The sequence below is a fragment of the Mesoplodon densirostris genome, chromosome 3 (assembly GCF_025265405.1).
Source record: "Mesoplodon densirostris isolate mMesDen1 chromosome 3, mMesDen1 primary haplotype, whole genome shotgun sequence".
In the NCBI taxonomy this organism is placed as follows: Eukaryota; Metazoa; Chordata; class Mammalia; order Artiodactyla; family Ziphiidae; genus Mesoplodon; species Mesoplodon densirostris.
In genome coordinates, this window is record NC_082663.1 from 34,802,143 (window position 1) to 34,814,808 (window position 12,666).

At 42.0% G+C, this 12,666-nt stretch overlaps 1 protein-coding gene across 1 annotated transcript in view; it reads left to right on the forward strand.

Moving 5' to 3' along the window:
- C7 (complement C7) overlaps nucleotides 1–12,666 on the forward strand; it is a 57,668-nt gene that overhangs the window by 25,061 nt on the left and 19,941 nt on the right. Inside the window, exons 10-13 of the mRNA XM_060094320.1 lie at nucleotides 2,794–2,960; nucleotides 4,816–5,044; nucleotides 7,608–7,779; nucleotides 11,472–11,559. Of these exons, the coding sequence (XP_059950303.1) occupies nucleotides 2,794–2,960; nucleotides 4,816–5,044; nucleotides 7,608–7,779; nucleotides 11,472–11,559 (656 nt within the window). The remainder of the gene's footprint in view (nucleotides 1–2,793; nucleotides 2,961–4,815; nucleotides 5,045–7,607; nucleotides 7,780–11,471; nucleotides 11,560–12,666) is intronic.

The following is a 12,666-nucleotide window of genomic DNA, read 5'->3' on the forward strand; positions in this document are numbered from 1 at the left end:
TTTGGTGCATGGTGGTGGTGGTGGTGACGGTGGTGGCAGAGTGTAGGAGGTGGTGTGTTAGTCTTTGAGTGATTGAAGACCGAATTTCCCTTTGTCCTGTAAAGGTAGTGAATTGCTTTCTCTTTTTATTTGAACGAGAAATAAACTGTGTCTAGATGCTCTGTTAGGGAGTTTAGGTTTCACCCTGATGGCAAGGGATGCCGTTAAAGGATTTAATGCAGGGAGTGATTAAATGAAAGATGACAAATATAAAGTTGTAGTGAAAGGAGAGGGACTGAAAAGGAATTATCTGATAGGATAAGAACCAGAAAAGATGAGTAACATGGAAGGTAGAGGAGAAGAAATGGACAGCGAGAAATGCTACAACGAAGTGACGTAAGAGGAGGTCTGAAGACTTCATTGGATTTGGTGATTAAGACTTAATTGCCTTCAAATGAAGAGATTCTGAGTGTAGTAGGGATGGAAATGAGACTGTGGTGCATTGTGTGAAGCCATGGAGCAGCATTAGAGCTCAAGTTCTCTTGGGGTGATGGCAGAAATTGGGATGAAGGAGAAGACTGACCCAGGTGCTAAAGTCCTCATCGAGGAAGTGAGGATCCTTTAGTAGATGACTGCAAGAAGGAGGGAGACAGAGTGTTAAGCCAGGCTTAATTCCTCATTCACTTACTTTAGTCATCAACTATTTACGGAACCTATAGTGCATGCAGAAATTGTTCTAGGCACTGGTGATACAGCAGTGAACATGCCAGAAAAAGTGCCTGTCTTCTTGGACCTGACATGACGAAGGAGGAGGACAAGTTTTTGAACAACATGGAAATACACTGATCTGGAAATAGAAATGAAAGTGGGAGCTTTGAGAAGTTGTTGACATCAGTTATCAGTTGGGCTGGTGATTGGAAGCTGCTTACTGATTTTATTTTATTTTATTTTATTTTTGCTTTGTTTTATCTTATTTTATGTTATGTTTAACAAACATGTAGCACTTATGATGTGCCCAGCACAATTTTAAGTGATTTACAAAAATTAACCAATGTACTCCTACCTAAGAACTGGGTATTATTCATATTTCCATTTTACTGACAGGGACACTGAGGCACAGAAAGGTTGCCCAAGACCACAGTTGGGGTCAGGCACAAGATTCCAACGTCTGGCTTCACAATCTGGGACTTTCACTGTTGCCCCAGGCTGATTGTCTAGGGGAAGAGGGCCAGCTGGAGCACAGAGCTCACTGAGGTGTAGAGAGAGAGGCTACAGGCTTAAAAATAAATATAAAAGCTGATTTCTTAGACTCTGTAGTTTGTAAACAGGCATGTCAGTTTAGGTGGTGATTCTCAAATTTTGGTATGCAAGAGGATTACCTGGGGCAGCCTGTTCAAATGCTGAGTACTTGACTTTTCTCTCAGCTACGTCCTTCTATGTCTTGGCTGGAGCTCAGAAATCTGCAGTCATTCTAGGTGATTCTGATTCCAGTAGTTCAGGGACTGAACTTGGCAATACACTGCATTAAAAGTGTGACTATTTGCATTTTGAAATGTAGCTAACAAGGAAGATGAGGAAGCACTCAGGCATTTCTTTAAAAATATGAGACTTTAATAACTTCTGATGATAAAAGTCTAATTTTTGAATTTGCAAAATTTTATGAAATTGCAAAATTTAATTAAAAAAAAGAAATGAAAATCAACGTAAATCTGGTCAGCAAGTTAGGAACTTCCAGTCATGACCAGTGTGGAAACCAATTAGACATGGAGATGAAAATATTTCTGCAATTATAAGGCACAGAAATGAGAAAAAGGATTTGATTAGTATTCAAACTTTTTAGAACACTTTTTATGTGTTAATATATGCCTGTTAATAACATTTTGGTTACTGTTAGTATTCCAGATGCAATGAACTTTTTCCTCCCAACATTTTCTTATGAAAATTTTCAAACATATAGAAAAGTTGAAAAAACATAGTAAAAAACGCCAACGTACCCACCTCTTACATGCAATAATTATTATTTTGATGTTTTGATATATATATCTACATATAGTATTTATAATGTTGACTGTTTAGCAATGCATAAATATATATTTAAAATATTTGTGATATTTGTTGAACCATTTGGAAGTTTCAGATGTCATGATGTTTCATCCTTAAATACATGCATGTATCTTCTAGGAAACAAGATAGTCACCTGTATAACAAATTTTCTTCTTACACTAAGAACATTAAGAATATGAATAATAATTTCTTAATAATCATCTACTGTTAGGTAATGGTTGTGTCTTTTTTCTTTTCTCTCTTAATAGATACTATTTTTTAGAGTAGTTTTAGATCCACAAAACAATTGAGCAAAAAGTACAGAGAATCCCTATATCCCCGCTGTCCCTGTGGGCACAGCCTCCTCCATTATCAGCATCCAGGCTTTAGTGGTCCATTTGTTACAACTGATGAACCTACATTGACACATAATAATCATACAAAGTCCATAGTTTACATGAGGATTCACTCTTGTACATTCTGTGGGTTTGGAGAAATGCATAATGACATGTATCCATTATAGTACACAGAGCAATTTCACTGCCCTAAAAGTCTTCTAAAGATCCTAAAAATCCACTAAAAATACTAAAAATACCTCCTGCCCCACTTCCTGGCAACCACAGGTATTTTTACTCTCTCCATAGTTTTGTCTTTTCCAGAATGTCATACAGTTGAATGGGTTGCGTTACTTCATTGACTTTGAATTTCATATTCTCATTCTCATTTCATTTGTGCATCCAGACTTATTTTGTTTGATTTCTCCTTGAGTAGGAACTCAGGGCAATGTGTTACGAGGGGTCCCATTTGTCAGAGGGGGACGTCCTGGCCTTGTGTCTGGCCTTAGTCACCTGGAACTGGACAATCCTGCTGGAAACAAATGGAGATATTCTCGCTGGGCAGGATCTGTGACTGAACTTCCCCAAATCATAAAACAAAAGGTATGTGACACTCTGTTGAAAGCACCAGAAAGCAGTCATATTTGTTTGCACTGGGAAAATGAGATTAAATTAAGGTGGTTAAACAGAGAAGGCTGTAATTAGCGTTTTCTGTATCCCAGTTATGTTTTGTATAGTAAAATGAATGCATACATAATAGGAAACAAGTTTCATTATCTTGTATGTCCATATTTCAGTTGTAAAGGTTAAATGTCTTGTAAATCCCAAGTGAAATTAATGCTAAAATTTCCATTTCAAGCTTTTGACCTAAATTTGATTATGTTTTCCTTGGTCCCTGATTCAGAGGTTTTATAGATTCTTGCAAGAGGAAGGCATTTAGGGGCTTGTCTAGTGTTACATTTGTCAGATCACCTTTCTTCCTGTGGCCATGGCTTGTAGGCTCCTGGTCATGCAAATTAGTTCTAAAAAGATAGAATCAATTTGGCTGGCAGAATTTTAGGATGTTTTATTGGCACAGTCAGTTCTTTTATAACACAACATATGTGTTCCTAAAAATCAGAGGGCTAGGCAAAATTGCACAATAAAGATCACAGGGCTTATGGGAAAAAAGGTGTTAGGAACACAACACTAAAAAACTTTTGTGACACTCATTAAAAAAAAAAAAGAGAGGCACCAATAAAAACAGTAGCAGTGTTATACATGTTAAATTGTTAAGGAATGCACGGACTACAATAAAGGTGGCACATTACCTAGAAGAGGATCTGAAGCTTGCTGGGTGATAGGAGGGTTACAGATTGTGAATTATTGTGAAGTGGCAGAAGGAGCGCTATCAGAAATGACAGTCATAACACCATTTGTGGTTGGTGTGGCTTATTATACAGGTGGTGAACTAGATGGGTGTTTGAGATGTGTGCTTGTGTGTGAGTGTTTTGTGTATTCTTATGCAGCTTGGTTCAGTTGTGTGCAGTTTTCTGTGTTCACCCCGTGTTTCTTATGGACAAAATTGTACATAAGAAAACACAAAATTTGTGATATACTCATTTTATTTTTTAATATCTCAATCTCAATGGAACAAATTCACATTTTCAAAACACATGTTATAGCAGAAGTGATTCTATAATCTATTCTCTGCCACAGGAGTCAGGCAGTGTCCCAGGTCCAACCTGACTTTTTTTTTTTTTTGCGGTACACGGGCCTCTCACTGTTGTGGCCTCTCCCGTTGCGGAGCACAGGCTCCGGACGCGCAGGCTCAGCAGCCATGGCTCACGGGCCCAGCCACTCCGCGGCATGTGGGATCTTCCCAGACCGGGACACGAACCTGTGTCCCCTGCATTGGCAGGCGGACTCTCAACCACTGCGTCACCAGGGAAGCCCCATCTCTGGTCTTGAAGTTGCTCTTCATTAGAACTATCCAACACAGAGCGATAATGCCTACCTGTTTTAAATTTCTTCAGGGAGAGAGAATCATAGTCTCCATTAGAGAGATATGTTAAGTATCTCAGAGTCAGGATATTTAATCTCAAATTTAATTGCATTTGCTTCTTTACTGTAATTTAAGTGCATTTCCTTTTCTTCTATCCTCTGCAGGGGTGGAAATGTGTTGTCTTTAAAATAATCTTTCAGTAATTAGAAAATGAACATCCTGTTGGTTTTAAAAAATTTTATGTATGCACACAAAATACAAAAAATATTCCCTCCCTATCTGTTTCTAATTTTCCCTAGGTTTGTCTTGTAAAGGTAGTGAATTGCTTTCTCTTTTTATTTGAACAAGAAATAGTTGGAATAAGATAAGAGTGGCTTTTGATTTTGTTTTAGTGGAGATTGAGCCAAAATGCTGAAAGGAAAACATTCTCACCCAAAACCCTGATTACTGACCGTGATGTCTTTATCTGTGTAGCTGACACCTTTGTATGAGCTGGTAAAGGAAGTACCCTGTGCCTCTGTGAAAAGGCTATACCTGAAACGGGCCATTGAGGAATATCTCGATGAATTTGACCCCTGTCATTGCCGGCCTTGTCAAAATGGTGGCATGGCCACTGTTAAGGGGACCCAGTGTCAGTGCCATTGCAAACCATACACGTTTGGTGTGGCGTGTGAACAAGGAGCCCTCGTAGGGGATCAAGCAGGTCAGTGTGCTGCATTCTCTCAAGTTATGCTGGACACAATGAAAAGGGAATTACCCTTTCCCTCTGGCCTCTGAGATTGTGCTTCCTCATGTATGGAGAAGGGGAAGCCTCATAGGGCTTTGGATTTGTCTCTCCCTCCCTATTCCACATCCAGGTTGTAGCTACTGAGGTCGGGCCCTGTGCTATCTCTCTATTTTCCCATCTGAACTAACAGAACTGCCTTCTACTCTCCACTCTCCATTAGAACAGATTTATGCCTGAAACACCTTCCATCCTTCCATAGTCATCTCAGTAAGGTTTTGTCATAACTTAGGTCTACAGAGCTTGTGTCTGCACTGACTAACCTTTCTGGTGGCAAGCTCTTGGAAACACCTCTATTTCTATTTTGTGTTATGTCTCACCAGTCAATCATTCACAAATATTTGTTGAACATTGGCTGTGTGCTCAACAGTGCATTTGGTGTTTAAGTATTTAGTATGTGAAATTCACTTTATGAGTAGGCAAAGTATGAGATGATTTGTGTATATTTATTTTTATAGTCATTTGTGTGTCTCTCTCCTCTAGAAAGCTTACTTCTTAAATTCGGAACTGTTTGATTCCTTTCTTTATTCCCACAGCCTGACATAGTGCTTGATTCATAAAGTCACTTAATAAATGTTTGATAAATGAATAAGTACATGACTAAACCACGGTTGCTTATAGACAAGCATCAAGAAAGCATCCTTGCCTCCAAATGTCTCCCCAAGTGGCCTGTCCTGGTAAACTAAAATGCAACCACTGCGATTCATTCCTTTGAGGCTTAGATTTACAGCTATTTGATAAAATGGTAGCTCCCCCTGCTGGTGAGGAGTGGAGTAGCAATCATAATACCTCAAGCTCTTACTACCTACTATTAACATACTCAGGGGACTATATTATTAACTCGATTTCTAATTGTGGAAGAAAGGGTAAGGAAGATCATGGGAAAAATTATACAAATTATTTTAGTTTTTTTGTGTGTGATACTGAGGAGTGGCTGTGGAGGGAGTGGAGGGAAGAGGGATGTAGGTCACACAGTAGAAATAACTAAGGAGCAGTAAACACACCCATCTATTATCAGAAGTAATGCTTTGGGGGAATAGTTCCTGAGATCAGTTTCTAACTAGGAAAGCAAAGCTCTTAGAATATGCTTCAAATTCTCTCTAACGTCCTCCAAGGAATATGATGGGAAAAATACTAAAAACTGTGAGCTGTGAACCAGCCCTGAGGTAGAAGGTGGCCAGAGCGAGTTGAGGAGGTGCCTGTAGATTGAAGAAGGGTGCTGACAGGAGGTAGAAGCATTTTTCCTACTTACGTATTTCCTCATCTTGTGCAGCACCAGCCCTGGGGTTGGCAGCCTAGAGTACCCAGTAGACCAGGGGTCCCCAACCCCTGGGCCATGGACCGGTACCGGTCCATGGCCTATTAGGAACCGGGCTGCACAGCAGGAGGTGAGCGGTGGGTGAGTGAGCGAAGCTTCACCTGTATTTACAGCCGCTCCCCATCGCTCTCATTACCACCTGAGCTCCGCCTCCGGTCAGATCACCAGTGGCATTAGATTCTCATAGGATCGCAAACCCTCAAAGCGTGAACTGCGCATGTGAGGGATCTAGGTTGTGTGCTCCTTATGAGAATCTAACGCCTGATGATCTGAGGGGGAGCTGAGGCGGTGATGCTAGTGCTGGGGAGCGGCTGCAAATACAGATTATCATTAGCAGAGAGGTTCGACTGCACAGAAACCATAATAAATCAATTGCTTGTAGACTCAGATCAAAACCCTATCAGTGAGTGTCAAGTGAAAACAAACTCAGGGCTCCCACTGACTCTGCATAATGGTAAGTTGTATAATTATTTCATTATATATTACAATGTAATAATAATAGAAACAAAGTGCACAATAAATGTGATGCTCTTGAATCATCCCCAAACCGTCCCCTCCTCCCCAGTCCGTGGAAACATTGTCTTCCATGAAACCGGTCCCTGGCGCCAAAAAGGTTGGGGACCGCTGCAATAGACTATGCTCTTCTCATGCCCAATCACTGCTTTAACATTAGGAACATATTTGCCTTACTAAGAGACTGTGGGGTGATAAAAAGAGCCTGCACTCAGCCATAAGACCAGGTTACAGTCCGGATGTGGCTCTTGCCCACCAGTACAGCATTGCGCGTATCATTTAACCGCTTTGTCTTGGATTCCACACCTGTCAAATGAGAATGTTAACAGACCTCTTGGCCACCTCCATTCGTTCTTGTGAGAAGTAAATGAATGGTAAAATGCATGTGAAAGTGCTTTGAAACCGTTGTAAAATAATAAACAAATTTAAGGTAGTATTGCAAGAAGTTCGTTAATGCAGCCTTAATACAGACAATCCTAGTCAGTGTGCAGAGACAGTCTGGCCACTGTGGAGACCTCAGAGAACAGAGTGAAGGTAATAGACCCCAGATCGTCCCCTCCCCCAATAACCACATAGTAGGAAGCTTAGCTCACTGAACTTTGAAATCTTCCTCTCCAAGTACTCTCTGAACAATATCTCTCTTATTTACAGGAGGGGTTGATGGAGGGTGGAGCTGCTGGTCCTCTTGGGGCCTCTGTGTTCAAGGGAAGAAAACAAGGAGACGAGAATGCAATAACCCACCTCCCAGTGAGGGTGGGAAATCCTGCATTGGAGAAACGTCAGAAACCAGACAATGCGAAGACCAGGACTTGGAGCATTTGCGGTAATAGAGCCAGACCTCCTGGCAATTATGTAAAACTCAGTGCCCTCTGCAGTAAGCACAGAATACACGATTGCTGCTATTGAAAGATTTAAACCTTAAATGGTGATTTTTATCAGGGAGTGCTTTGCTCTTAACATTGGGGTCAGTTGAAGGAGAGAGGCATATTGTGGCCAATTTACACTTGTGTGCTTCAAGTTTTCCTGACGCAGGTGTTATAAAAGGCTGGGGAACTGGAAGGCAGTCTGGCTCAGTGGATGCGAGCAGTAGCTTTGGCATCAGGCAGATCTGCCACCTACTTGCTCTGTGAACTTGGGCAAGTTAGGATAAAAATAGTAGATACAATGATAATAAGATATTGCCTGAGGTTAAGAATATAAAGTGATTTGTACTGTGCCTGGCATATAGTAGGCATTCACTAATAGTTGCATTATTTTTCAGATATACCACTCCCTCTTATATATTTACTTTGGACTAAGCGTGAAGCATACATTTGAGACAGCTAACATCTTCACTGATTAGCCCAGGTGTCTGATACCAACTTCCTGTTTGCCAGGACCTTGAAAAAGCTATCTTCAAAAATGCTTCATTGGGGCTTCCCTGGTGGCGCAGTGGTTGAGAGTCCGCCTGCCGATGCAGGGGACACAGGTTCGTGCCCCGGTCTGGGAAGATCCCGCATGCCGCGGAGCAGCTGGGCCCGTGAGCCATGGCTGCTGGGCCTGTGCGTCCGGAGCCTGTGCTCCGCGACAGGAGAGGCCACAGCAGTGAGAGGCCCGCCCGCGTACCGCAAAAAAAAAAAAAAAAAAAAAGCTTCATTGGGCTTCCCTGGTGGTCCAGTGGTTGAGAATCCGCCTTCCAATACAGGGGATTGCGGGTTCGATCCCTGGTCGGCAACTAAGATCCCACATGCCACAGGGCAACTAAGACCCGACGCAGCCAAAAATCAATCAATTAATCAATTAATATTAAAAAAAAAAGCTTCGTTGCTAAATCATGCCCCTGGGTTAGAGTTGTTTATGCCACACGCCACTCTTTAATACTGTCCTTATTAACCTTTACTGATCAGGTATTGGCAAAAATTCTCGAAAGATAATTTGAAGGTCATGTGAGTTGAGGAAATGTGTAAGATACTTGGGTGTCTGGTATTAGCATAGGGAGGTGAGATGCCTTATTCCTGGGTCTTGGGTGCCTCCTAATCCAACAATAACCAATATCTCTTGGCTGAGGAAGCTGGAAAACATATGGGATTCTGGTAGGAAGGACCAGAGAAGCTCATCAAGATTAGGAGCCTGGGGCTTCCCTGGTGGCGCAGTGGTTGAGAGTCCACCTGCTGATGCAGGGGACACGGCTTCGTGCCCCGGTCCGGGAAGATCCCACATGCCGCGGAGTGGCTGGGCCCGTGAGCCATGGCCGCAACGGGAGAGGCCACAACAGTGAGAGGCCCGCATACCGCAAAAAAAAAAAAAAAAGATTAGGAGCCTGACCACCGGAGATGAGTGAGGACAAGCCCTGCACACACCCTGATCTTGTCAGAAACCCCACCCTTGGACTGTTGTTATAAACCCCTCATCAAATCCTCTGGGAGGGGGGACACATAGTTTTTCAAGGCAGGAGCCCGCTGTGTCCTCCTTTGCCTGGCAAAGTAAAAAAGCTATCTTTTTCTACTTCACCCAAAACTCTGTCTCTGGGATTTGGTTTGGCATTGGTGTACAGAGATGCTGAGATTTTGGCATCATAATCATGGTAACAATGACATCTATCATTAAACAATGATTTTCAGCAGTGCCTCTGAGGTCACTCTACACCAGTATTATCTCCACTCCAGAAACACGAAATTTGAGGGGAAGCCTTACAAATAGCCTGTGAATGTTGCCGCCTTCTGAGCTGAGTTCCTTACATTCTTGCCACACACTGAAGAAATTCAGAGATGTGAAGTATAAGCATAATTTTCCTTTCTATACTAAGGAAGAAGAGGATATTTCCTCTCCTCTGAGCACCAAGAAGAGTGAGAATTCTCTCAGTGCTTCCCTTAGGAGGCTCCTGTCCATCCAGCTTTATGTCTACAGGCCGAGGAAATATGCCCACGGAGGGAGAGGTCTCCTCAGAGACCCTCATCTTCCCAGAGATCTGTGCCCTTGAAGGCAACATTCTCCTCCTACCAGAATCTCATATGTTTGCCAGCTTCCTCAGCCAAGAAGTATTGGTTATTGTTGGATTATGAGGCACCCAAGACCCAGGAATAAGGCATCTCACCTCTCTATGCTGATACCAGACACCCAAGCATCTTACACATTTCCTCAACTCACATGACCTTCAAATTATCTTTCTAGAATTTTTGCCAATACCTGATCAGAAAAGGTTAATAAGCACAGTATTAAAGAGTGGGGTGTGGCATAAAAAACTCTAACCCAGGGGTATGATTGAGCAATGAAACATTAAAAAAATTTTTTTTAAACATTTATTTTTAATTTTTATTTATTTAATTTATCCTTGTTGCACCAGGTCTTAGTTGCAGCATGCAGGATCTAGTTCCCTGACCAGGGATCAAACCCAAGTCCCCTGCGTTGGAGGGTGAATTCTTTTTTTTTTTGTGGTACGCGGGCCTCTCACTGTTGTGGCCTCTCCCGCTGCGGAGCACAGGCTCCGGATGTGCAGGCTCAGCGGCCATGGCTCATGGGCCCAGCTGCTCCGCGGCATGTGGGATCCTCCCGGACCGGGGCACGAACCCATGTCCCCTGCATCGCAAGAGGACTCTCAACCACTGCGCCACCAGGGAAGCCCGGAGGGTGAATTCTTAACCACTGTCCCATCAGGGAAGTCTCTCTGGTCCCTTTAATCTCGCCTCAGGTGGTTACTTGGATGCTCCTCCCTTGATTAGCAACTGTTCAAATCTGCCCTTTGGAACTCAGGGAAGGTCATGGAGGCTGGAGTCTGGCCTACAAGAAATGGGGAACGAAAAAAGGCCTCTGTGCCTTGGAGCCCCACAGGGCCCTGCTCGGTTTCAATTACTGTGAGCTCCCCTAGAGATTGCCTTGTGAGAGGTGGAAATAGCATGATTTTAGGAGCTTAACTAGACATGAATCCAGCCCTGGTATTTTTTACTCTATAACCTTGGACAAGTTATTCAAACTTCCTGAGCCTTTCTCCACATATCTCATGGGGTTACTGTGAGTGTGAATTGAGCTGAGGCACATTTGTCGAACATCTTTCAAGGTGCCTAGCACATAGTAAGCACTCAGTTAAAAATAGTTATTATTTTGTGTTACCTCTATCACAGGATCACGAACTTGAATTACCTTATTTTCAATACAGAATTAATTTTGTGTTAAAGGGATTTAAGAACCAAAGAGCAGGAGAAAAAGTGGGTGTGAGACAGGTGACCTCTAGGAATCACATAAAGCATATATGTTGTCCAATGGCTTTATTTCTTTTTCTTTTCTTTGTTTGTTTTCCATACTACTGATCTGGTAGTTATCTTTTGGAAGCTTGAGTTGATATTTGTGTTTTCTATCATGGGATGTGATAAGGTATTTTATTCTGAGAATGACAAATACATCACATCACAGAGCAGTGTCCACTACTTACTTGATGGAGTCCCTTCAGATGCAAATGAAAAATTCACTGTGCTGTAAAATATTTGTTAAACTGTGGAAAATCCATCATGTTAATTATGTTTTGTTTCCTTTTCCTTTCAGATTGCTTGAACCACATTGTTTTCCTTTGTCTTTGGTTCCAACAGAATTCTGTCCATCACCTCCTGCCTTGAAAGACGGATATGTTCAAGTTGGTTATAAAAGATACTTTTTTCCTTTACATACACTGTTCATTCCAAGTTCTAGCTCTCTACTGATGTCATAATCTATTTCCTCCTTCCATGATGAAACAGTGCTAAAAACATTTTATGTGTGCGTTTTAGTTTAGCAGTGAGGGTTTTAGTTTGTGAGTTTTCTTCTTTGGCCCAAGGTGGTTAGAATTCTTCAGGAGGTAATATATCTCCTGCAGTAAAGGAAATCAATATCGCCACCCAATGAATTAGAAATGTAATCATGCCAGAGGGTAGCTAAACATTTCCATTCTGAACACGAAAGTAGGAATCTATAAGCAAGTTTTTCAGCAAAGAGAACTTACTTGGTTCTTTTCACTGCAAGGAGTCTTTTTAAATTTTTCATAAATACAAGGGTTGGGGTAAAGCATTAGGTTTATTCCAGGGGCCAGGAAGACATTTAGCCAGTGTCTGGCGAGATATGGGTCATTGTATTATACTTTGAGCAATTTTCTTGTTCAGGAAGGAACACAAGTCATCTGCCATTTGTCATTCTGGGAAATTAATATGGCTTTGGGGCCATATTAATTCGTGTGCTCTTCTCACTACTTCTTACGATGAGGTTTTGGCTCCAAACACCAGGAAGTATCTCTTCATGGTACATAGGAGCTATTGTTCATCAGGATTTTCTCAATGCCACCAGCCTTGGTTTCTCTGTAAAGAATTTGCCTCTCAAATGCCAGGCCCTTGAACATATACTCACTGAGTGTTTGCTGAAATTTCCCCAAATGTAGGTACTGTTGGGAAATGTGTATGTGTGTGTGTATGGAGAGAGAGAGAAAGTGAACCTAGACTCTCTAACACTCCTATTGTTCCACCACAATCCATGAAGTTCCTGAAGGAAATATGCTTATAGAATGAGGCCAGGCAGACTCATATACTTCAGCAAACCACAAAGCTGCTGTCTTCAACTGTAGTGCATGTGGTGTCCTGTAAGGAGCCGAGGGTTCCAAACGCTGTCCCGTGGACTGGCTACATCATAGGCACCCAGGAAACTTAACAATAGATAGCTGCTTGCCCCTCTCCTGTTTTTTTTTTTTTTTCTCATTTTGTAAGTTTAGTGTAGA